Raw genomic sequence first — 27,083 nt, forward strand, 5'->3', positions numbered from 1 at the left:
CATGTGGGGTTAAAGGGGCTGTGCAAGGAATTTATATTGTTGACCTATCCTCAGGAAAGGTTATCAGTATGGGATTAGTGGATCTCTGACACCCTTACCAGTCATCAGTTTGTGAGAGTTCTGCTTCCTCTTTAAGGCTACTTTCAAACGGTGCCAGACTGATGCATTCTGAGCGGATCCGCATCCACTCAGAATGCATTAGGACTGGACGGATCCGTTCGGGGCCGCTTGTGAGACCCTTCAAACGGAGCTCACGAGCGGACACCCGAACGCTAGTGTGAAAGTAGCCTAAGACTACAGTGTGCGTCTTCTCACTTGCAGCAGCAGCGCAGTGCGATTTACAAGTGCAGATCCCATTTTATTTAGCAGGATTCACGTTAGAGGAACCGTCCAGTGCTGAGGAATACCGCATATAAAAGCTAGGCTCCTGTACACCTTTATGAACAGTAGACTTTACAGCAATACACTTTACAGCATATGACTGTTATATAACTGCTTGACTTGTAGGGTAATTTGGGAGGACTTCTTCCATCCCAAATTAAAGGGGTTCTGCAGTTCTATTAAACTGATGATCTATCCTCTGGATAGATCATCAGCATCTAAATCGGCGGGGGTCCGACACCCGGGACCATCGCCGATCAGCTGTTTGAGAAGGCAGCGGCGCTCCAGCAGTGCCGCGGCCTTCTCACTGTTTACCGCTGGCCTAGTGATGTCACGACTAGTATCAACTGGCCTGGGCGGGGCTAACCTCTTTTTACTTGAATGAAGCTTAGCACCCGCCCAGGCCAGTTGATACTAGTCGTGACGTCACTGGGCCAGAGGTAAACAGTGAGAAGGCCGCTGCATTGCTGGAGCGCCGCTGCCTTCTCAAACAGCTGATCGGCGGGGGTCCTGGGTGTCGGACCCCCGCCGATCAGATGCTGATGATCTATCCATACTGCAGAACCCCTTTAACATCAGGCCAGCATCCTGAATCCCTAGGATCCTGTCAGTTCAGGTCATTCGGCTGAGTGCATCTGTCATATGGCGCCCAAATGTACGTCTTTTAGGATTGTGTGAAACTGGGAGCAAAGATTTGGGCTTACACATAGCTTTCCAAGCAAGGTTATAAAGACTACCTTTTGAAATTCTACATTAACTGGCAGGTCAACGGTTACTTACCTGTGTTACACTTTTCATAGATGGCCGACCTGCAGCAAGAACACCAAAGAGAAATAGAGGGGCTATTAGAGAATATCCGTCAGTTGAGTCGCGAGCTTCGACTTCAGATGATCACCATTGATAATTTTATTCCACAGGAATATCAGGTAATGCAATAATTGGATTGGTCAGATTATATCCATTTGTGGTTTGGTGCACTGCATCGGTTTGTAAATTATATGTTCAAGCTTGGGAAAGCTTTTTGATATTTTAGGGAATCCTCTCAGACTTGGATGAAGATGTGCAAGGGGTACAGTATTGATGACTTGGCCTAGACTCCCGGCACCCCTGCTGATCAGAGTTTGAACAGACTGTATCCTTCCTGTGAGTGCTGCGACCTCTTCCTAGGCCAGTGACCTCTTGTTTATTGGTCACTTGGTCTAAGTGCTGGTCAATCCCATTGAATGGTCCTGGGCAGCGATACCGGACACCGCCACTATACAATGTATGACGCGGTGCTTGATAAGCTATGAGGCCATAGCGCTCACTTGAGTGCCACCACCTCTTCAAACAGCTGATCGGTGGCACAGCCAGGGGTTGGACCTCCACTGATCTGATATTGATCTATTCTGAGAATAGGTCATCTTTTCTCTCATGGAGAACCATTTTTTAAAAATACCTGTTTCTCTGCATATCCTTCAGCAGGTTGGAGACGCTCTAAGGATTCAGATTGAAATCCCCACTGGATTTACATACTGATGGTGATGCCTCTGTTTAGTAAAAGTGTGGGACGGAAATTTATATATTTCTTTTATATGAATGGTTTGTGTGGAGTGTACAAATTGATAGAGTTAAGACACTGCATGTGAACATAATTTTTATATTCCAACAATGTATAGATATAAAGGTGATGTTACCAGGTATTGCAGAATAATCTCCAGCCTGTCGGCATGGAGGAATGTGTTCCCGCTCTACTGTGGAAACTTCTCAGATGTCTGATGCTTGAGGAGTTTTTCGCATGCACATCCGTTTTTAAACCTTCCTCCCAGGTTTTTTAAAGTTTGCCACTGAAGAATTCTCCATTTCTTTTTTGCCAGTTCTTTCTTGGGGAATTTAATGGCATGTTTTGGACAGTTATCTCCGGTGGCTCTCCAGCAAATGCAAATCCTTATCACCCATCATGCTCTGATGCCTTCAGGCTGTCAGAGCATGATGAGAATTGTAGTATTGCAGCAGCTGGAGAGCCACAGGTTAGGGAACACTGGTGATTATGTTGCATGGTCCACTTTGACTGAGCTTCAGACTTCTCATAGGCAGTCTTAATGCTCAGTCACCCTCTGGTACCATGAAGAATTCATAGTTCATCCTGTGGTGGTGAGCTGACCAGGACCTGATGTAGCAAAGTCATAGCAAAGCCATTTTATAAACCAAGGGAAAAGCATTAAATGGGTTCTGTAGCTTTTTCTTTTCCAGGATCCCCCCGATCAGCTGTTTCAGAAGGCAGTGACTGTTAGTCACACCACAGCCTTCTCTCTGTTTCCCACGACCCAGTGACGTCACGACTAGTATCACTGGCGGCTAAGCTCCACTGAAGTGAACGGGCCTTAGCCGTGCCCAGGCCAGTGATACTAGGCTTGATGTCACTGCGCCTGCGGGAAACAGCGAAAAGGCTGCGGTAATACTGCCTACGCTGCTGCCTTCTCAAACAGCTGATTGGCAGGGGTCCGACATGTCGGACCCCCACGAATCAGATGCTGATGATCTGTCCAGAGGATAGATCATCAGTAAGAAAAAGCTACAAAAAATGAGCAGAGAATGGTATAAAGTAAAATAACCATTACTTGCCCACTAAATCACCTGCCGCTCCAGTCTTGCAGCGATACCATCCTATACATCATTCATGTGACCGTCACACCCATCCCTTGGCCATAGCAGTGGCACTTTGATGTACATCACCAGTCCTGAGACCAGTAATTGATGCTGGAGTGGCAGGGGATTTAACAGGTGACATAGTTAATACAAAGCCATTTTTTCTGCTGCCTTTATCCTTATGTAGTATTTTAATGAATATGAGATACTTTCATATAGATATTGTTGTATAACAGGTTTTTTGTTCTTTCCTTTTCAGGACATGATTGAGAACTATGTCCACTGGAATGAAGATATTGGAGAGTGGCAGCTGGTAAGCAGTTGTCTTAGTTTACCGTAAATTGTCTTCTAACCTTCCAAGTAAATCTAATGTGTATGTTTTCATCTTTCTTGGCAAGAAATGCGTTGCATACACTGGAAACAATATGAGAAAGCAGACTCCAGTGCCTGAAAAGAAAGAAAAGGACGTAAGATGCTTTTTATCTTTATAGACTATGTTTTGTTATATCATTTTCTTGTTACTGTGCTGAGGGCTCCTGAAGGCTTGGCCTGAAGATGCGATTGGCTCACTAGTAACGCCGATTGCACTGCTGTCGTTTCCATGTGTTTAGTGTGGAGCCCTCTTCTATGAGGTCCTAACTGAAGGTCCCCCTCTATTAGCTAGAGCAGAACTGCTGTCCAGACATTATCAATGGTCGGCATGTAAGGATAGATACACCACTACATATTATCACTACTTTTTAACTTGTTTTTCCATTTCAACATTTGTCAAGACAGGAGTGCCACAATATGAAGGGCTACGGTCATACACCTTGTATTAGTTAATGAGTCATGTAGAGATATAAGAGAGGAAACTCCACAGAAGGACCATGGGGATTGTAAGATAATGTATTGCTTTGTCCTAGCAGACAGTGAAACAAGTTTTATCTTTATCACATAACATATACCACAGTGTGTTATATCTCCATATCTTATGTGGACTGGCAATCTACTGCAGTCTCGTCTAAATCATCTGATGAGGTATGAAAAGGCTGCAGCACTCACAGGAACGCCGGTGCCTTCTCAAAACAGCTGATTGGAGGGGGTCCCGGGAGTTGGTACCCCACCGATTAGATACTGAGGTTAAGGTCATCAGAATAAAAATCTCGCAGAACCATTTAAGGCCTCATGCACACAGCTGTTGCCCAGCCGTGGCCGTATTGCGGCCCGCATACAGCTGGTCCGCAATACACGGGCACTGGTCGTGTGCACCCCGCATCACGGATGTGGAAGGGAGGCATGGAAGCACTATGGCAGGGATAAGCAACCTTCGGCGCTCCAGCTGTGGTGAAACTACGACTCCCAGCATGCACACATCCTTAGCTGTTCCCAGAACTCCCAGTGGAGTGAATGGAGCATGCTGGGAGTTGTAGTTTCACAACAGCTGGAGTGCCGGAGGTTGCTGATCCCTGCACTACGGAATGCTTCTGCTGTGTTTCTGTCCATGCCCCCGCACCGCAAAAAAATAGAACTTGTTCTACTTTTTTGAGGTGCGGGCGTATCACTGACCCATTCAAGTTGAATGGGTCTCGATTCGTCCCTGCCGCTGCACGGATATTGCCCGTGCATTGGGGACCGCAAATTGCGGTCCCCAATGCACGGAACGTCCACACAACGGCCGTGTGCATGAGGCCTAGGGCTGTGATTTGGATTCTTAGACCGTGCAAAGTGGGACACTACCCAGTCGGCAGATTTTTCTATTGAAATTTGCTAGTTTTTGGGTGCATTTTAGTCCAGAAAACTAGCATGCATGCTTTGCATCACATTTACCAACTGTTTTAGACCCTTTTCTTAGCATTTTATGCCTCACTTGACGAGTTGTGGCTTTGTGGGAAGTGAGTGTTGCTTCACAGGAAAGGACACGGCCTCCGTGTGCCAAAAAAATGCAGCAACATTTTGGAGTAAAACTACAAAAGTTTAGAAGTGGTGTATATTTAGACTGCCCCATTGCCTCTATTTGTTTTATGTTTGGCTCAATTATTATATCTTACATAATCCAACCTTGGCCGGTGACTGAAAAATTTTCCTTTTGCCCCCTCAGCCTTTTGAAGTGGATTTGTCCCATGTATATTTGGCTTACACTGAGGAGAGCCTCCGTCAGTCCTTAATGAAGCTAGAAAGGCCTAGAACATCAAAAGGAAAAACAAGACCCAAGACAGGTCGGAGGTATGTGTCATCCTCTTTATTAGGCTTGAGATGTGAAACTGAAGGTATCACTTGGTTGTTTAGATGAAGGTTTCTCCATCTTTCTCTAATGAGGCCTCACAATCAGAAGAACATGGTGATGCATGGTTCTTAGTATTGGTTGCAGTCCATGCCAAAATGTAAAATGTATCTCTTGGGGGCATGGCCAGCAGCTGACATGGCAGGATGCTTTGTAGGATCCGTGCACCCTGACAGAATATGGCCACCCTACGGTGTACCCTACTTACCTGTGGATCTCCAGGTGCCATCTTGCCTCAGGAGCTGAGACCAGAGCGCTCTCTTGGCTACAGAAAGGAGTGGCCATTCCTTGTGACAGGTCTATGTTTGTGTCCACAACACAAAAGTTGCTGGACTTTTGAACTCTAGTCGCTAAGAAACCTGAGCTTGCAATTTCCGTGCCATCATGTTTCTTTTTTCTTACTATGGAGTTTAAACTTTTACATGATGATATTTTTTTCAGCACCACCCCTATCAATGTTCGCCGCTTATTGTATGCAATATTACACCATGTCATGCTTTTGCCAGTATTACTGTGTATGTGCTGGGTCAGTTTCTCAGCTCATCTCGCTTCTGGCAAATTGATTTACTAAGAAAACCATGGGTCCAGTGGTCTTGAATGTTCCTGTTGTTCTACTTACTCCAGAAGTATTTCTTTATTGGTTCACAAATCTAGTCATTGAACTATATCCTTTTGCTGATCGTCTGCCTGTGGGGTCGCCCATGAGCCTGGATCTTTTCTGAAAACCATAAACTGGTTACATTTCTGGAGGCATAAAAATCCTTATGTCTAGCCATACATCTTTTATAGCTTTGCACATAGCTCCCTATCTCGTATAGACTACCGTATGTGGTTGGATTGGGTACCGTATGACCACAGATTCTTAGTATACAATACTTGACTAGGGGCATATCAGACCATTTGCCACTTCTCTGTATTTTTAACCAGGTATCTACATCAGCAGCGTATAAGATTAATGCTCAGCGTTTTTTGTTGACTCTCTTTAGCCCTCAGGATAGGGAACAGCTCAAAGTGTTTCTTGGGTTCCATGCTGAGTATCACACAACCATATTTTTGGTCCACATCTGATCTGCATTTGTTGCGGATCGGATGCTGACCCAGGGACGGCTCCAGGTTCATGTGGGCCCTTGGGCGATAAAGTCTCAGTGGGCCCCCTTGTGGCATTTTGCACAGCGCTTACAGCAATGAAACTGCATGTATCATAGATTAAATACCTTACACAGAGCATGCTACGGAGCGGATATATGTGAATCAGTCCTTATGTGCTTACTTTTATTTTCTACCCAGTGTTTCAATCCCTCAGGTCTACTCACAGATATGTGCCCCCTCACAGTTGACATGCCAAGATATGTGCCCCCTCACAGTTGACATGCCAAGATATGTGCCCCCTCACAGTTGACATGCCAAGATATGTGCCCCCTCACAGTTGACATGCCAAGATATGTGCCCCCTCACAGTTGACATGCCAAGATGTGTGCCCCCTTCACAGTAGATATGCCAAGATACCAAGATATGTGCCCAGTGCCCCCTTCAGTGGTTATGCCCAGATGTGCCCCCTTCACAGGAAGTGAAAAAAACAAACAATAAATACTCCTCGCCTCAGTCACCTGGCTCCTCCTATGCTCTGCGCTCCCCATCAGCAGGATACTGTGACATATCGTGTTGCTGTGTAGGAGGAGCAGAGGCTGATTCCCAGCCTGCCCCCCTCCTGCACAGATCAACAGGACGATGTGTGAGGACGTCCTGCTGCTGTGGAGCGCTGGCGGCTCAATGGTGGAGCGGGGAGCAAATGGTTCCCTGTTTCAGTGGCGTGCCTACAGTGTAAAATACTGTAAAAAAAAAATTGTACCCACTCACAGTAGTGTTGCCCTCATTGTACAACCTTCACAGGCTGGCAGCATGATCCATGCCTGCAGGCTGAATGGTGGCGCAGGAAGAAGTCTTCCTGCTTCACTATTCAGAACGCGGCTGGCCTGAAGAAGGGAAGGAGCCCGGGAGCTGAGCGGTAAGTGACAGGACCGCAGCACCCTGCGCTACAGCAATGAGTGCTCGGAAGCGCTCATTACTTCTGGGCTCTGCCAGCTGTGCTGTGGGCCCTGGCACTTGCCCTGGTATGCCGGTTGCTGACGCATTAGTTTCAATGGGGCTGCAAAAGTTGCGGACAGCACCCTGTGTGCTGTCGGCATCCATATATCCGTCCCACGGATATATGGATAAATCCCATTTACAAACCCTACAAAATAACATTTATCCACTGCTAACATTTGTTCATACTAAATTTAGGTTCTTGAGGTAATTGTCTCGATCAGTGGCATGTGGTAGTAAACCTGGTTAAACTGATCATTTTACCGAAATGTCTATTTATTACAACACTGCAGTCCCGATCCCTAAGAGAATATTTCAAGATTTAAACTCCCTCACTGTTTCCTTTGTATTGGGTAGTTCTTCCTCAAAATTAGGTCTTGACACGTTAACTAGGCCAAAGGACAAGGGAGGAATGGCACTCCGGACTATTTCCTATACTATTTGACAGGAAATTTGAAACCGCTGTACTTCTGGGTTTTACCATATGATAGGCCTACTTCAGAACACCATCTGTGCTCCAGTTTACAATTGAACATGTTCTGGCCCATCTTGGAGGGAGCAACATAGTTGGGTCCAGCTCTCCTTTGCTTAATTACTCAGTTACACAGGGCTCACTCCCTGCCAAATCCTCAATTTTTCAGATGTCTGCAGTTAAGACATGCTATGTCTGCCCAGTTTCACTCACCTAGACCCACAATTTGTAATTATCCTCTAATTGGTATCTTTCCATCCCAAGGACCTAGAGGCCTGATATCTGCTGTATACACTATCTTATTTTAAGCAAGATTACAGGTACTCCCTTGAAGGTAGTAGATACGGTACAATGACAAAGCGATAACAGAATGTCAGAAATCTTTTCTAATTTACAGTACACAGTACAAAGGTCCAAGCACCTTTGGCAGTGATTGCAGCCTCCAGTCTTGGATATGATGCCACAAGGTTTGAACACCTGGATTTGGGGATTTTCTTGCAAAATTCTTTTTATTGTTTTTTTTTTTTTTTTTTTCCTTTTTAAACAAAACAAATTTTCCATGTTGGAATAAGTAAGTACATAAAGAGTAAGGAGTAACATTCTTTCTTATTATCAAGTATACATTATATATGTCTAAGCATATAGTATATGTAACATTATTTCTTGCATATTTTCAAGCATTAGAAGTGTAGTTTCTCATATTTGGTATATCTTACCACTGTTCATTATCTTTTATTAGCATGGTATTGTGTATTAGCTATTCTCACTAGTTGTTATAATATATTCGCATCTATACTTGTCATCATATGTAGTTTTCTATATATTGTGAATTTTGAGTATTGTCTCAACATAGGAATAAGAGAAAGAATAAAAGAAAAGTAAATTAACAACAAAACATAACAATGCAGGTTATTCCTCTAGATTTGAGAGCGGTAATAACTGCTATCTAACCATTTATCCCATCTGTAATGGAAGGTAGGGGTCTTGTCTTGGACTCTGGCAATTGTTTTTTCAAAAGAGCATGTAGTGTTTACAGTCTGCCATACCTCAGACAAAATCCAGACATAAAAGGAATAGATGTGGGTCACCATGAATATAAACTAGCTCTATTCGCTGATGACATCATATTAACACTCACTAACCCAGAATCTTCACTAAAAGCCTTTTTTGAAACTGCCCTGACTTTTAGCAACATGTCATATTATAAAATAAACCAAGACAAATCCCAAGCCCTACCATTAAACATAAACCCAACTTTACTAAACAACCTCAAAAAACAATACAATCTTGACTGGCAAAAAACAGAGATTACATACTTGGGCGTACAGGTGTCGTGTCCCTCCTCAAGACTTTTCGAATCAAACTACCCTAAAATAGCCTCTGAGATTGAGAAAGACATGGCTGAGTATTCCAAAAACATGAACTCTTGGCTAGGAAGAATAGCAGCTTATAAAATGCTGCTTTTACCAAAGCTTTTGTACCTCTTTAGATCACTGCCGATTGATATTCCGAAATCTTACTTTGCATCGCTGAACTCAAAACTCAAAGCATTCATTTGGAATGGTAAAAGACCTAGAGTTGCTTTCAAAACTATCATAGGGCACCATAAGAAGGGAGGCCTAGGAGTACCACATATCCAACACTACTATCTTTCCGCTATATTAGACCAACTGTCACATTGGTGGTCTAGTAACCCTGAAAAACTATGGGTCCAAATTGAGAGAAATATCTGTGGGCTATCCACAATGAAAACCAGGTTACTATCATATATTTGGGGATTTTCTCCCCCCCCCCCCCCCCCCCAATCAATGTAATAAAGGTCTCAGATGAAGCTTGGAAACTGTTCCTTAAACAGAGGAAAGGAAAACTATATTCTCCTCTGTCTGACTCTACATTAGAGTTTCTCCAAGACCAAGTGGCTATGATCCCAATACCACAGTGGAAAACCTTAGGTATTAACTCCCTGCAAAACTTCTTTGAGGAAGGGGTAATTACCTCGTTCTCAAACCTCAAAGCTAAATTTAAGCTAGAAAGAGATGATTTTTATAGATTTCTGAATGTCAGAGAATTCATAAATAAACATAAAATAATAGAGAAGGAAAAACTATCTCACATGATTCTGGTATCTAATTTATTTAAGAAAAAAAAGGGAATCACCACATTTTACAATCAACTATCAGACTCACAAAATTCCTCCACTAACAACCATATGGAAAGATGGGAGGGTGACTTAAAAATAAAAATAGAACTGCAGGAATGGCACTCTGCATTCTCTAACACTCACAAATATTTCCATAGCATTAACCATAAAGAAGCCATCATCAAAACTTATCTCAGGTGGTATCATACCCCAAGCAAATTGCACTTAATATTCCCAGACACATCAGACAAATGCTGGAGAAATTGCGGTGAAAGAGGAACATTAATACATACCCTGTGGAATTGCAAAACAATAAGACCTCTATGGACAGCTACTGAGACACTTATAGAATCAACCTTAGGATATCATCTAAAACTATCACCACAGCTAGCACTGTTATTATTAGGTTTGGATTTGGGGATTTTCTGCCATTCTTCTCTGCAGATCCCCTCAAGCTCTGTCAGCGTGCATGGGGACCATTGGTGGACAGCCATTTTCAGGTCTTTACAGAGATGTTCAATTAGGTTCAATTCAGGGCTCTGGCTGGGCCACTCAAGGACATTCACAGAGTTGTCCCTCAGCTATTCCTGTGTTGCCGCGTGCTTAGTCATAGTCTTGTTGAAAGGTGAACCTTCGGCCCAGTCTGAGGTTCAGAGTATTATGGATCAGGTTTTCATTAAGAATATCCCTGCACTTTGCTCCATACAACTCTCCCTCCAGTTTCCCTATCCCAGCTAATGAAAAACACCCTCACGGCATGATGCTGTCACTACCATGCTTCACTGTAGGGATGGTATTGGACAGGTGATGAGCAGTGCCTGGTTTCCTCCAAGGTTGTGGAGTTGGAGACAGAGGTAGCTTTGGGTGAAGTCGGTAGAAATGTACTGACCAACTCCAGCTTAAAAAAAAATATTTGTTATTAATATTGTGTAATTATTGATGTTCATATAAATTTAGAAACTTTTAGAAATGTTAATCATAACTCTTATGTTCTATTAATCTAAGGCCCTTATTGATGAAAAACAGTGATGCGGGGTGTTCTAGTGGTGGTAGATATTCAGTTCTCACCTCTCCTGTGTTCTGTACCTTATACTATAAACAGTGATAAGCAGGGTGTTCTAGTGGTGATAATCAGTTTTTATCTCTCCTGTGTTCTGTACCTTTATACTAATATACAGTGATAAGCAGGGTGTTCTAGTGGTGGTAGATATTCAGTTCTCACCTCTCCTGTGTTCTGTACCTTGTATAAACAGTGATAAGCAGGGTGTTCTAGTGGTGATAATCAGTTTTTATCTCTCCTGTGTTCTGTACCTTTATACTAATATACAGTGATAAGCAGGGTGTTCTAGTGGTGGTAGATATTCAGTTCTCACCTCTCCTGTGTTCTGTACCTTATACTATAAACAGTCATAAGCAAGGTGTTCTAGTGGTGATAGATAATCAGTTCTCATCTCTCCTGGGTTCTCTCCTGTCCCCTATACCTTTCTTCTTGCTACTCCAAGTCCCTTAGTTCCAATGCTTAAAACTGTGCTACACATGCTCAGTAGTGAAGACCAGAGGGGGGAAGTTCACTACTTGGCATGCCTGCAGTTATTTCAGAACTGCTAGACAAAACAGGAGGACATCTTTAAAGTTGCCTTTTGCTATGGTAAGAATCCTATTTACTGTATCTACTCCCCGCCATTATTGCTTCTGTGTGCTGTGCTGACCGTGTGTCCATCTTCCAGACCGCGGCTTGTTTAATTTGCTGCAGCCAATAACTGTGTGATATGTCTATTGTAGACTGTCTTTAGAGTAGACTTTTGTAGATTCTGTAGTCTCTTGTGACTTTTATATGTCCGGTTGGGATTCTCTTTGTGGGAGAAAACAGGACAGAAACTTAAAGCAAGGATGAGGTCCCATTGTCACACAATTAAAAAGAAAAAATGTACACATTCCTGTGGCTAAGCATAGGTTAAAAAGTGTTAGCTCCTCCCGCCTGCCATACCTCCTCCAGGCTGGAGAGAGCATATCAGTTTTTAGCTTAGTGTCATAAGAGGCAGACCTTCCTGGGCAGGGCAGCCTCTTTACTGCATCCCGCCAGCCAAAGGGTCACCTGGGTGCAGCCCTCCCTCCATGCCAGCTCCCTCATACTTCGGTGCCAGCAGCTGAAGAGGTGGGGTGAGTACTCTGGATTAGGTGAGTATTGGTTGACCCCCTCTAACTCCGACAGTCCTGGGTCCCCTCCCTCCCTTGCTTCCCCGGGGCCCACCTGTTACTCCTGGGGCACCACTATTCCTCTAGGGCAGTGTTGGCGAACCTATGGCACTGGTGCCAGAGGCGGCACTCGGAGCCCTCTCTGTGGGCACCCGCACCATGGAAAAAGTCTAAGGTGTACCAATATGCCATAGACTTTTCCTGCCATTTATCAGCGCAGGGCGCACTATGAACAGCGCAGGACGCACTATGAACAGCACAGGCAGCGCAGGGCGCACTATGAACAACACAGGCAGTGCATTGAATGTAGGCAGGTTATTATAGATAAATGATAAAAGTACATGGAAGATATACTATATTGGTATTCATATTAAATTGCAGTGTTGACACTTTGCAATAAAAAAAAGTGGGTTTTGGGTTACAGTTTGGGCACTCGGTCTGTAAAAGGTTCACCACCACTGCTCTAGGGCTTCAGTTTGACCCTGGTTTGGGGGTCCGAGTGGCACCTCCGGCACTCCTACTGGCGGACACCCGGAAGCGTGGTCCCAGCCAGCCGTCCCTCTAAATTTAGGCCCCGGCCTCGAGTCAAGCTTGCCTCTCTCTGCGGCCTTCCCGGTCTCCGCGCTCCTCCGGCTCTCTGCTTCACCTCTGGCGGGCTCTCCAGCGTGAGCCCTCGCTTTCGGACAGCTCACCCTCCGCCCTCGTTTTTCTACCTGACCGGGAGTGCTTCGCTACCGGCCGCTGCAACTAATTTCATCCCTGGTCTCGGAGGCCTGCTAGGCCGCATTCCTCTAGGCCCTCCTTTCTTCCTCTACACTTAGGGGGTAGGACCCTCTTCTACCGGACACTCCTGGGAGGGCGGAGCTCGCTCTTTTTTTTTACCGCGCTGGCCCTGTGAGGAAGCTGCCTCTCTTTCCTCTTCTCATCGGTCGGCAGGAGGCTTGACTGGAGGACGTCTGGATATGGTTTCACCTGCAGCTTGTCTGGTAGGACTAGCCTATATCCCTCCAGCCCTGGAACCAGCTCTTAGAGCTATGTCCGAACCCACGACTGACGACCGCCACCAGCCCCCACCCACTACGCTTGCGCAAAATGCGAGCTCAAGTTTCCACGCAGCCAGTCGGACTTCCTGTGTACCGCATGCCGTGCGCCCAGACCGGTGCTAACCATCCCACCCAAGTAATGGCACTGCCCCCCTGACCGTGTGGAACCGGAATGGGCCCGCGCCCTGTCCCGGGCAGTAGAGGACCTATCGAAAGTTTCCCAATCTACTCTCTCTCATGGGTCGGCCTCCGGACACTCCACAGTACGTCCATGGTCCCGCGCTGCTCTGACCTCCTGACGTACGCACGCCGTGACCCGACGCACTGTGTGACGTCAGGAGCAGAGCAGCGCAGAACGATGGAGTGTCGGCAGCGCCCCTGCTGGAAAGGTAAGTGGATGAAACCGAGGGGGTGGGGGCGCAACTAAGGCCGGGCGCCTGGAGTGCACAGCGTCATAGAAACCAGTGACGCTGTGCACTACGGGTGTCAGGAGGAGCATGGCAACAGAGCTGATGGCACAATGGGGGCAGAGCTGATGGCACAATGGGGGCAGAGCTGATGGCACAATGGGGGCAGAGCTGATGGCACAATGGGGGCAGAGCTGATGGCACAATGGGGGCAGAGCTGATGGCACAATGGGGGCAGAGCTGATGGCACAATGGGGGCAGAGCTGATGGCACAATGGGGGCAGAGCTGATGGCACAATGGGGGCAGAGCTGCTGATGGCACAAGGGGGCAGAGCTGCTGATGGCACAAGGGGGCAGAGCTGCTGATGGCACAAGGGGGCAGAGCTGCTGATGGCACAAGGGGGCAGAGCTGCTGATGGCACAAGGGGGCAGAGCTGCTGATGGCACAAGGGGGCAGAGCTGCTGATGGCACAAGGGGGCAGAGCTGCTGATGGCACAAGGGGGCAGAGCTGCTGATGGCACAAGGGGGCAGAGCTGCTGATGGCACAAGGGGGCAGAGCTGCTGATGGCACAAGGGGGCAGAGCTGCTGATGGCACAAGGGGGCAGAGCTGCTGATGGCACAAGGGGGCAGAGCTGCTGATGGCACAAGGGGGCAGAGCTGCTGATGGCACAAGGGGGCAGAGCTGCTGATGGCACAAGGGGGCAGAGCTGCTGATGGCACAAGGGGGCAGAGCTGCTGATGGCACAAGGGGGCAGAGCTGCTGGCACTGGGGTGAGGGAGAGCTGATGCACTTGGGCTGATCGCACAGTGGGGAACAAAGGGTGTTGGGGGCTAATGGCAGGGCGTCTGAGGTTTTTATAAAGGAAAACAGTATTATTATTTTTTTCTTATTAGATTACTCGATTAATCGTAAAAAATAATCGATAGAATACTCAATTACTAAAATAATCGTTTACTTCAGCCCTAGATGGCACATCTCTTCAGGACCCTGCGGATCGCCGCCTGGAGTCTTTTTTACTAAGTTTGCCTTTGTGGCGGCTGGCTCCGCGCTTTGTTCCATTTTTGCCTCCGCGTGGGTGGCTAAGGCGGTCTCTGAATGGGCCCTTCTCCTGCATCAGGACATCGCGGCTGATCTTCCCCCGGCGGACCTGCAGTCTTTGGCCCTGCAGATGTCTTAGGCGGGGAAGTACCTCTGAGAGACCTCTTTGGACACTGGCTCTCATGTTGCCTGCTCATCCGCTCTCACGGTCACCTTACGGCGCAAGGTGTGGCTTAGACTGGGCTGCAGACTCCTCGTCAAAGCGTTCCCTTACGGGGCTTCCCTTTTCGGGCTCTCGTCTGTTTGATGTTCGGTTGGATGAGATAATCTCTGAGGCCGCGGACGGTAAAAGTACCCACCTCCCGCATAGCAAGTCCAAGTGTCCGGTTCGCTCTAGGCCCTCAAACCCCCGTTTTCACTCCTTTCGCCGCTTCTCCGGCACATGCCTGTCAGCAGGGGCGCCACCTAGGGCTTCCAATCAAGAGCAAAAGAGAAAATCCGTCCTTTAAGCCCCAACCAGCCTGGCACGGGGGTTTGAGGTACGACCTGTCTGCTCCCCTGCCATTAGACAATCTTCAGCATGCAGGGGCGCCCCCGCCCTCTCGGGTGCGGGGTTGGCTCCTACTTTTCAGGAGGTTTGGCAGTCCCACAATTTTGACGAATGGGTGCTCGAGATAGTAACCTCGGGTTACAAGATCGAGTTTGCCTCCATCCCACCGGATCGATTCTTCCTTTCCCAGCCGCCCGGGACAGAGTTTGGGCCGCCGCCTTTTTTCAGGCTTTACAGTCCCTTCTCGCCCGGGGAGTGATCTCCTCAGGTCCACTCGTGGAGCAGTTGACAGTTATTATATATTTTTTTTTTTAAAGAACATTTTATTTATTTTCTGATGGATGCATCATAAGAGTAAGGCTACTTTCACACTTGCGGCAGTGTGATCCGGCAAGCAGTTCTGTCGTCGGAACTGCCCGCCGGATCCGCCGATCTGCATGTGACTGAAAGCATTTGTGAGACTCATCCGGATGCGGATCCGTCTCACAAATGCATTGAAAGAACAGATCAGTCTCTCCGCTTGTCATGCGGACAGACGGATCAGTCTTGTATCTTTTCTCACATTTTTAAAGGACGGATCCGGCATTCAAAATACCGGAATGCCGGATCCGTCCTTCCAGTCTGCGCATGCGCAGACCGGTAAAAATGTGAGAAAAGATACAAGACGGATCCGTCTGTCTGCATGACAAGCGGCACTAATACAATCCTATGGGAAAAAATTCCGGATCCGGCATTCAGGCAAATCTTCAGGGTTTTATTTTTGCCGGAGATAAAACCGTAGCATGCTACGGTTTTATCTTTTGCCTGATCAGTCAAAATGACTGAACTGAAGACACCCTGATGCATCCTGAACGGATTACTCTCCATTCAGAATGCATGGGGATATGCCTGATAAGTTATTTTCCGGAATAGAGCCCCTGTGACGGAACTCTATGCCGGAAAAGAAAAACGCTAGTGTGAAAGTACCTTAAGGCATCAATCCTGATGCATTATAAGTACAAGAGAAAAATCACAGTGGTGACACACTTCTGATACATTTTTGTACAAATGAAGAGTAACACATTCTTTGCTCCATTCAAAAGAAACCCCCTTCCGAAATAAACCAAACCCCCTCCCACCCCTATCTGGATGTGTATCTGTCCCAGATAATACCAGTATAATTGTAAAAAGTGCAAGAGACTATCTTCTATGAAGATTAAGTTACTTTCAAATTGCCCAGCTTCCCTTTCAAGTCAGTACGCAGATACCATTCTGTAGTTCACAGGTTTTTATTCGAACCTGTTTGTCTTCCCCAAGAAGGAGGGATCTGTTCGTCCGGTTCTAGGCCTCAAACTGCTGAACCGGTTTGTGGGGGTACAGCACTTCAGGATGGAGTCACTCCGCTCCATGGTTGCCTCTCTGGAACACCTTGGTGGACATTTAGGACGCGTATCTGCACGTTCCCATTGCTCCCGCGCACCAGTGTTTTCTTCGCTTTGCAGTAGAGTCTCACCATTACCAGTTCGTGGCTCCGCCCTTCGGACTGGCAACAGCACCGTGTGTATTTACGAAAGTGCTCGCTCCTCACCCTTCTTCATTCCAGGGGGAACACCCTGATCCCCTATCTGGACGACATCCTCGTCAAGGTTATGACCTTCGGTCAGAACGAGGACAGTTTACGCATCCACCTGGACGCCCTGGCACCTTTTGGCTGGCTAGTGAACTTCCATAAGTCATCACTGCACCCCAGCAGGCGGATCACTTTCCTCGACATGATCCTCGACACGGCCGCGGCAGTAGTCCGCCTCCCCTGGACAAGTGGTTTTACCTTCAACGGTCAGCTAGTCTTCTCCTCCCGTGCAGACGTCCGTCGATCCGGTTTTGCATGCAAGTGTTAGGTACGATTGTCTCTTCCATCGAGGCGCCCCCAATTGCGCAATTTCACACCCGTCCTCTCCACCGGGACAAGATGCTGAGTTCCTTGGACCATACCATTTCCCTTCCCCTGAAGGTGCGGTTGGCCCTCAGGGGGTGGCTCTCAACTCCAACCTTGGATTCTGCAAACTTTTCTCCCGGTCTCATGATCGATCATCACCACCGATGTCAGCCTCCTAGGATAGGGAGGAATCTTCCCACCTTGAACAGTTGGAGTCCAGACTGCCCATCAACATCCTGGAACTTCGGGCCATCCATCTGCCCCTGCTACTTTGGACTCCTCTCCTGAGGGGCCTGCCGGTCCAGATCCAGTCGGACAATGCCACGCCGGTGGCATACATCAATCATCAGGGCGGAACCCGCAGTCGGCGATGGCGAGGTCGGCCAAGATTCTAAGGTGGGCAGAGGAACATGTACCAGCTCTGTCGGTGGTGTACATTACAGGAGTGGGGAATTGGATGGCAGACTTCCTCAGCCGGAAGACTGTGGACCCGGGTGAGTGGTCTGTGCACCCAGGGGTGTTCAACTCCGTTGGGGCTGTCCGGATGTGCATCTGATGGCATCCAGGATCAACCACAAGTTTCCCACCTTCATCTCGTGGACGAGAGATCCCCGGGCATGCGCAGTAGATGGACTGGTGGCCCCATGGGATTGCTTTTCCCTCTTGTACATTTCCCCCCCCTCTTCCTCTACTACCACGGGTCTTTTGCAGAATCAAGACGGAGGGCATTCAGACGATTCTCATCGCCCCGGATTGGCCGCGCCGAGCCTGGTACACCGATCTCATCCTTCTTCTAGGAGACGCTCAGTGGCCTCTTCTGCTCAGGGACGACCTTCTAGAATCGCTACGTTTGACGGCGTGGCTATTTAGACCACCATTCTGAAGCGGCATGGTTTCTCCTATTGAGTAATTCACACCATGGTTAAGGCCAAGACGCGAACGTCGTCCAAGATATTACAGGACTTGGAAATTTTTCCTGAATCCTCTCCTTTTTGCAAATGGGGCTGGATTTTTCTATAATTAAGGGCTCATTCTTGAGTTCTTTTTGATATTTTGTTGCTTATAAAATGTCCATTTTATTACACCACGTCTCTATTTTGTATGCGTATAAGTATATATGTTGCTGTTTCTTCAGACATTGTAGAATTATGCCTGAGATGTCTCGAAAGTTTGCTGTGTACTATTTACTGCTTCTATTTTTGTTGGCAAGGTGTCATACCCAGAAGACTCCTATTTTGTTTCTCTTAATGAGAGCAATAAACCAGGACATATATAGCTTTAGTAACTTTTTCTGAGGACATATTCCTAGATTTCTTAAAATTAAGTGTTTTCTAGTTGACAGCTCCACCGTCCCCATTCACTTGAATGGAACGACTCCCATCTATTCAAGTGAATAGGAAGGGGACGATCTGTTATTTTAAGCATCAGTTATCATCAAGCCCTGTGTTCTCTACAAACTGCTGACCGGCCCCCCACCAATCTGATATTGATGATCATCATGCAGGACTTATTCTCCCATTAAAACAACTGATCTCTGACAGAAGTGACATAAACTGATTCAATGAATTTTATTATTATTTTTTATTATTAAAGCGCCATTCATTCCATAGCGCTGTACATATGATATGGGGTACACATACATAATACAGACAATTGCACTAATCATAAACAAAACGAGTTACAGACTGGTACAGAAGGAGAGAGTGCCCTGCCCGTGAGGGCTTACAATCTACATGGTATGGGAGAAGGACACAGTAGGTAAGGGTGAAGTTGGTCATGGCGGTATAGAGGCAGCAGGGTCACTGGTTGTAGGCTTGTCTGAAGAGGTGGGTTTTCAGGTTTCTTTTGAAGGATTCCACTGTAGGTGAGAGTCTGATATGTTGGGGGTAGCGAGTTCCAGAGTATGGGGGATGCGCGGGAGAAATCTTGCAGGCGATTGTGCGAAGAAGTGATAAGAGGAGAGAAGGAGGTCTTGTGAGGATCGGAGATTGCGTGTGGGGATGTATCGGGAAAGTAGCTCAGAGATGTAGGGAGGGGACAGGTTAGGGACTGCCTTGTATGTATTTGTTAGTACTTTGAAGTGAATTCGCTGGGCATTGGGGAGCCAGTGAAGGGATTGGCAGAGGGGGGAGGCAGAGGAGTAATAGGGTGAGAGGTGGATTAGTCGGGCAGCAGAGTTGAGGATAGATTGGAGGGGTGCGAGAGTGCTAGATGGAAGGCCACAGAGGAGAGTGTTGCAGTAGTCTAGGCGGGAGATGATGAGGGCATGTACAAGCATTTTCGCAGATTCACAGTTAAGGAAAGCACTGATGCGGGAGATGTTTTTGAGTTGGAGGCGGCAGGTGGTGGAAAGGACTTGGATGTGCGTCGGAAGGAAAGGGCAGAATCCAAGGTCACTCCAAGGCAGCGGACTTGGTTGACCGGGGATAGTGTGCAGCCATTGATCGTGATAGATAGGTCTGTTGGGGGGGGTTGAGCAAGATGGGGGAAAGATGATGTTTTATCCATGTTAAGTTTTAGAAAGCGATAGGCGAAGAAGGATGATATAGAAGATAGACATTGTGGGATTCTTGATAGTAAGGTGGTGATGCCTGGAACAGAGAGGTAGATTTGTGTGTCGTCAGCATAGGAGTGATACTGAAAGCCATGGGACTCTATGAGCTGTCCCAGGCCAAAAGTGTAGATAGAGAAGAGCAGGGGTCCTAGGACAGAGCCTTGCAGGACACCAACAGAGAGGGAATGAGACGAGGAGGTGGTGCTGGCGTGGGAGAGACAAAATGTCCGTTCTGTGAGGTATGATGTGATCCGGGAGAGGGCCAGGTCAATGATGCCAAGAGATGAGTTTGCAACAGAAGGGAGTGGTCAACAGTGTCGAAGGCCGAGGACAGAGTATTGTTTCTTGGTTTTGGCTGTTAGTAGGTCATTGGTGACTTTGATAAGGGCAGTGTCAGTTGAGTGGTGGGGTCGGAAGCCAGATTGTAGGCGGTCAAAGAGGGAGCAGGAGGAGAGGTGAGAGGACAGTTCTGAATGGACATGTTGCTCAAGTAGCTTTGAGGCATACGGAAGAAGTGATATGGGGCGATAACTGGACAAAGCAGATGGGTCAAGTGAAGGCTTTTTGAGGATGGGTGTAATGGTAGCATGTTTAAAAGCAGAGGGGAAGACACCAGAGGTTAGTGATAGGTTGAAGAGATGAGTTAGGGCTGGGATAAACACTGTGGTGAGGTTAGGGATGAGGTGGGATAGGACTGGGTCAAGTGCGCAGGTGGTGAGAGTAGAGTGCAGAGTTTTTCTTCTGTAATGGTGGAGAAGCGATTTTTGGGAAAAGAGGACCGAGCAGTTGTGTAGAGGGTCCGTGGGGATTGTGTACTGAAGCTTTCTCTGATGTCGACTATCTTTTGTTTTGAAGTATTTGGCAAAGTCTTCAGATGAGAGGAGAGGGTGGGGGCGCTGGGGGACTGAGAAGGGAGTTAAGTGTTAAAAAGTTGTTTAGGGCATTGAGCCATGGAAGATATGAGAGATGAGAAGTAGGCCTGTTTTGCATCAGCGAGTGAGGATTTGAATATGAGGAGGGATTGCTTGTATGCGGTGAAATGATCTTTAGAATGGGATTTCTTCCATCGTCGCTCAGCAGCCCTGGAAGCTTGTCTGAGTTTTTTGGTCAGGTTGGTGTGCCAGGGTTGTCTGTTAATTTTTCGGGTTTTGTTGTGTGTGAGGGGGGCAACAGTGTCCAGAGCTGTACTTATTGTGGTGTTTATATAGGGTGGTGGCAGCATCTGGGTCTTGGAGGGAACAGATGGTAGAGAGTGGGAGAAGAGTCAGAAAGCAAGCGAAAGTCGAGATGTTTAAGGTTCCTGCTGGGGTGTGCTAGTGTGTGGACCGGGGAAGCTGCAGAAGAGACCAGTGAAGAGAAGGTGAGTAGGTCGTGGTCGGATAGGGGGAGAGGCGAATTAGAAAGGTTAGATAGGGAGCAGAGGCGGGTAAAGATCCAGAGTGTGACCATCTCTGTGGGTGGGAGCGGAAGACCACTGTGATAGACCGAAGGAGGAAGAGAGTGAGAGGAGTTTAAAGGCGGCCGAGTGGGAGGTGTCAATAGGGATGTTAAAGTCACCCATGATGATAGTGGGGATGTCAGCAGAAAGTGTAGTAGCCAGGTGTTAAAGTCGTCAAGAAAGATGGTGGCTGGGCCTGGGGGGCGGTAAATGATGGCTACTTGAAGGTTGGAGGTAGAGTAGATGCAAACAGAGTGTACTTCAAATGAGGTGAGCTTAATGGAGGGTGGCAGTGGAGTTGGGCTGTAGGAGCAGGTGTCTGATAGGAGAAGACCAACTGTGAGTGAGTGAATATAAATCCACTATATGAGAGTGCAGCAGGGGAGGAGGTGTCAGTCATGTTTCTGTGAGACCCAGAAAGGAAAGTTTTTGAAAGATACAAAGTTCATGATTGTAGGACAGTTTGTTACAGACAGAGCGTGCATTCCATAATGCTCCTGCAAGAGGAACCAAAGGAGCAGGGGTCAGAGGAATGGTTATTAGGTTTAAAGAGGACCTTTCACTAGTTTAAAAACTAACTATATCAGTGCGCAGAGCGGCGCCCAGGGATCCCCCTGCACTTACTAGTATGTCTGGGCGCCGCTCTGTTCGCCCGGTATAGGTTCCGGTGTGTGCAGCTCCCTCTGTTGTACGGGGCGGAGTTTTTGTATTAGGGTTGTCCCTTGCTGCAGCGCTGGCCAATCGTAGCGCACAGCTCATAGCCTGGGAGTCCCAGGCTATGAGCTGTTGCCTACGATTGGCCAGCGCTGCAGCAAGGGACAACCCTAATACAAAAACTCCGCCCCGTACAACAGAGTGAGCTGCACACACCGGAGCCTATACCGGGCGAACGGAGCGGCGCCCAGACATACTAGTAAGTGCAGGGGGACCCCTGGGCGCCACTCTGCCCACTGATATAGTTAGTTTTTAGTTTTTAAACTAGTGAAAGGTCCTCTTTAAGGCACTGCAGAAATTTGTAGAAGGAGATTTGTAGTGGGACATGGAGGTGATAGTGGGGATTTGCTGAGGGGGGCCTGGATTTGAAGAGATATCACCAGCAATAAGGAGAAGTAGGGAAAGAGTTAATAGGTGAGAATAAAAGAGGGCATGAGGTATCTGTGTGTGTTTGGGAAGGAAGTGTTTTATGTTGTCAAACAGGGTTGTGCAAGTGGTCAGGTAAGAAGGTAAGATGGCGGGAGAGATTAATAGTTCCTTGCTGGGTGAATGGATGTGGGGGTATTTCAGGAGTTTGTGGAAAAGTGGGAAGAGTAAGAAGAAAAATTAAAACATTGTTTGCATTAACTATGTTTGTAATTACCTGTGGTCCCCTTCTGGTCCGATTCTGGTATAATTCAGTATGTGCACTTAAAAGTTGCACTTGAGAGATGTTGCATTTGGAAAGACCAAGGTCTGAAAATGAATCAATTTGATGGATCAGAAGAACGGAAAGCTAAATGGTGATGTGAACTCAGCCTTACCGACTCCACAGCCCAGGGTTCCTCCAGACTTGTCACTTAGAATTTAGACCAAAAAGTTCAATCTTGGTTTTATCAGACCAGAGAATCTTGTTTCTCACAGACTGAGAGTCCTTTTTTGCTTCTGGAAGTTTCTCCCATCTGCACACAGGATCTTTGGAGTGACCATTGGTTTCTTAGTCGCCTCTCTTACCAAGGCTCTTCTCCCCAGATTACATAGTTTGGTGGGGAGACCACCTCTAGGAAGAGTCTTGGTTATTCCAAACTTCTTCAGTTTAAGAATTATGGAAGCCAATGTGCTCTTTTTTTTTTTTTTTTTTTTTTTTTTACACAATTACAAAAACATTTTTGTACCCTTCTCAATATCTGTTCCTCAACACAGTCCTGTCTCTGAGCTCTACAGGCAGTTCTTTCTTCCTCGTGTATTGTCAGTGGTGAGACCGTGTATAGACATGACAAGCGAGTTCAGTGCGGGAAACTTGTGTGTGGCAGTGTGAGTTCCTGTTCTGAACTCTGCTCCTCTAACAGGACCGCAGAGCGTTTTAATGATTTTTAAGGCTGTGTCCCCCTGTGAGATCTGCAATCTATTGAATTACACTGGCATATTTTATTTTATTTTTTTTGCGCACTGCCTGTTCCATGTTCTCCTCAGATCTTTCTGATAGGTCTACTGGCAAAAGAGGAATGATCACACCATATGAAAATATTTTTGAGAAACATTATTCCTAGCATGCACTCCGTTATTACAGCCTAATCACCCCCACATTAGTTATGTGGAAATCTCAGGTCAACCAGTTAATCCCATATGAATCGGTTATGGTTAAATTTAGGAATTGTCCTACTAAATTAGCCCAGGTTTTTGGGGGAGGATAAGACGGAGTTACATGCTCTACTCCATAGAAACACATAGCCAATATTCTAAACTAGGTGACTGTTTAGTTTACGGGCAAGGGGTATAACAGATGCAGCTCCTGTACTACACACCTTTTGAGTGGTGCTGACTAATTTTACAATTTGTACACCTAATAAATACGAATTACTGCATGTTTCTAGGTCTTGTCTCATTTAGTAGAAGACCTCTAAATGAAGAAGCTGTGTGTAAAGGTGTGTAAAAGAGAGTTAGCATTGTCTGCATAATTTGTCTTGCGATTCTGATTAATTGTGGATCTGAGAATTGGCCACTCCAAGGTCCAAAATAATAACAGAAAAACAAGATGTACACAGTGACCATTATGGATTGCATAAGCTGGCTACATTCCATTAGGGATGAAGCTATTTGGTTAAAACCGTATAAAGCTGGACCTTTTCAGTTAAAAAGTCGGAGTTCATCTGTGAGATAGACGTATCTGCGTAGAAAATTGTTGTTCCCAATCGAGTCTGACTGCTTTCACTGAAACGGGCTCCCCAACAGTTGTTTGTTCCTGTCAGATTAACTCAATTGGTGATGTACGTACATTCATTCTGGATGTAGTAAGGACTATAGATGAAGTGTCGTTGTAATTATGTAATTGGTGTGTTGCATCTAACCCTTATTGATTGTAAGTTTTCTATTCTTTGTATTTACCTATTTTTCTAAAAAAAAAGGACCTATATTTGCCCGATTATCCCTATAAATTTATTTATATATTTTACTATTCTTAAAGTAGTGTGTGTGGTCTCTCTTTAAAGAGCCTCTAAATCTGAAATGGTGGATTTGTTAGCAAGTTGCCTGATTTGTTAGCAATACAAGAGACTATGTTCCAACAAGATAACCTCCTCCTGCGCTACCCAGCCCAGCTCGATCACCAGATCTCACCCCATTAAGAATGGGTGGGTTGTCTGGTATCCCATGCAAAGCAGCCAAGAACCACCTTGGCTGAACTACGGGTCCAAGTTGAAAGAGATTTTAATGACATACCATAGGAGGATATCCAACATCTGTATGACCGTTATCATGCCAGAGTGACATCTTGTATCACAGCAAGCGAAGAAGCCACCAGTAGAAATGTGACCCTGCCTCAATACATACCCTGCTGCAAAACCCAAAAGGGTGCACCACCTTGGTTGTATGGTTATTGTCCAAGCACTACAATGTATACTGTTGATCTCGGCTCCATCACATTAAGTTTTTCAGATGTTCTTTTATTGTTTTACACTAGTGTATATTAATATACTGTATACTAATGTAAATTAACATGTAGACAAACTAATCAATACTAGTCCAATTATATTGCTTATATCAGATTTCAGCAGTATTAATATTTCATTTTCCTTTTTTCCAGGAAGCGTTCAGCAAAACCAGAAGCAGTGATTGACTCATTGCTACAGTAGCAGTTTCCTATCCTGGAGTGTGAAGAACACTGTGTGCTGGTGGTACGGCGGCCTAAGATGGAATTGTAGACCTCTGTGCAATGTAAACAGGGGACAGTAATGGACACCCTGTGTAGGCTTTGTATAATAATACATGTGAAACCTGTGTCTCATCATATTGTGCCATGCCTCATTATCATAGGGTCATGGCATTATAGCTCACATTTTATTCTGGCTAATGAATACAATGGAACATGTCTCCATTGTCCTAGCAGGACATGTACCATGCCAGATCACTCTAAGAAAGTTATGCAGGAATATTCAATATTTGCCCTTGAGTTTTCTAGGAATTATCAGCTCCTATTTAACAGAAGCTGACAAATAAGCTTAGACATAGCCACCCCTTGTAGTTAGCGCAGCATGCAAACTATAAGCCATTCTGCCCAATGAGATGAAAGCAAGCTTAAGAATATCTTTATTAATCTCTACCGCACCCCCTCTCTAGTTATTGTGCATGGTTAGTGCTCACAGCAGCACAGAATATTTTAGTGTACTGATCAGCAGAAGGGTATTAAAAGAAGAAGAAAAAAGCGGAGTTCCTCTCAGGTAGTATGTTCAGAAAAAGAAAGGGGGAAATAAGCAAGTAATACCTTACATGGTTGTACTAGGATAGGCACAACGCGATTTGTAGGCCTTCAGTATAGAAACCAATGGCAGCCCCTCATCTTCCTTAGGGCAGATAATAGCAATTCTATCTGATTTGTGAATGGATTGTGCAATAAGACTAAGGCTAGTTGCCCACTAGTGGAGGCGATCTGGCAGGGAGCAGCCTACTGTGTCTGTGTACTCTGGCATTGCTGGAGGTATGTAAGGTTCCATCCGGCCTCATTCGTTGGGGATTGGCAGAGATCCGGACACATTCTGGCACATATGGCGAGAATCGGCACTGGACGGAACTTTACAAACTTCCGCCCATGACGGAATGCAGTCTGGCAGGTGGTTCCCTGCCATAACAGCTTGCCAGATCGCCGCCTCTATTGGGCAACTAGCCTAATGTGGATTAACCAGAAGAACCACTTATTAATACACCATTTGTGGAATGACAGAGATACAGTACAATAGCTTTTCACAATCCATTGCTGTTTAAATACATCAGATTCATAAAATATCTACGTATACATCTTTTCATCTAGTGTAAAGTAACTAAGCCTGTTAGCAGACAGCATTATGGTTGCTGGCTATGTAAAAAACCCCGCCATATTTACTGTGTTGGAGTCTCTGATCTTGTAAATGGTCAAATTAATGCTGGCAGCTCCGAGGAGCCTCACAGAAGCCCTGAACAGGTTTATTTAATGTATATTTGTGTGGATTCTTTGTGCCCTAATGTACAGTTTTTTTTTTTTTTTGTATTTTATTTTTGTGGATATATTAAAGGAGCGGATGTTCATTTTATACTTCACATTTCACAATGTTGTCATTGCTTGCCAAATGACAGTTTCTATCGTGTAACATATTATGAACCACAGGGTTGTAGGCGACTATAACAAATGTATAATGATTTGATTGGAAAAAAGGAATAAGTGAAAGAAAGAAGGGGGTATTGTATATGGGTAATGTTTAATAATTAACTCCACTAAACTTTCACTTATGAGATATATTATTGCTTGGTGTACTGTAACTCACACAACCCAATTGTGATCAATGGTTAGTCTTAACCTGTAACTGAACCACTTACTTTATTAGTTGGAGAAGGCCATTAACAGGGTTGTGTTTTTATATTGATGACTTATCCTCAAGATAGGTGATCTATATCTGATTGGCAGGGTTTCAACAACCGGCACCATCTTTGATCAGCTGTTTGAAGAGGAGGCAGTGCTCCATACAAGCGCCACTTCCTCTTCATTAAACTGCCCATCGTCTCGGAAGTGCATTGTAACTACAAATACTCGCACAGTGTAATGAAGAGGAAGGAGTGCTCTCATGGAGCGCTGCCTCCTCTTCAAACACCAGATTGGTGGGGGTGCCAGGAGTTGAACCCCTGCCAATCAGATATAGATCACCTATCCTGAGGGTAGGTCATTAATATAAAATAATCACAGAAAAAGATACAAAACATCCTGCACGATATGACAACTAACTATGTGGATGTACATGGCAACATTTATAA

At 46.0% G+C, this 27,083-nt stretch overlaps 1 protein-coding gene across 3 annotated transcripts in view; it reads left to right on the top strand.

Annotated features, from left to right (window-relative positions):
• KIF3A (kinesin family member 3A) overlaps positions 1 to 25,848 on the top strand; it is an 83,764-nt gene extending 57,916 nt beyond the window's left edge. For all 3 annotated transcript variants that reach the window (XM_040405756.1, XM_040405765.1, XM_040405775.1), the window contains 5 exons: positions 1,182 to 1,307; positions 3,269 to 3,322; positions 3,408 to 3,476; positions 5,090 to 5,214; positions 24,889 to 25,848. In XM_040405756.1, coding sequence (XP_040261690.1) covers positions 1,182 to 1,307; positions 3,269 to 3,322; positions 3,408 to 3,476; positions 5,090 to 5,214; positions 24,889 to 24,937 — 423 coding nt within the window. In that variant the 3' untranslated portion in view covers positions 24,938 to 25,848. The remainder of the gene's footprint in view (positions 1 to 1,181; positions 1,308 to 3,268; positions 3,323 to 3,407; positions 3,477 to 5,089; positions 5,215 to 24,888) is intronic.
• The last annotated feature ends 1,235 nt before the right edge of the window (positions 25,849 to 27,083 follow it).

The sequence above is a fragment of the Bufo bufo genome, chromosome 1 (genome assembly GCF_905171765.1).
Source record: "Bufo bufo chromosome 1, aBufBuf1.1, whole genome shotgun sequence".
In the NCBI taxonomy this organism is placed as follows: domain Eukaryota; kingdom Metazoa; phylum Chordata; class Amphibia; order Anura; family Bufonidae; genus Bufo; species Bufo bufo.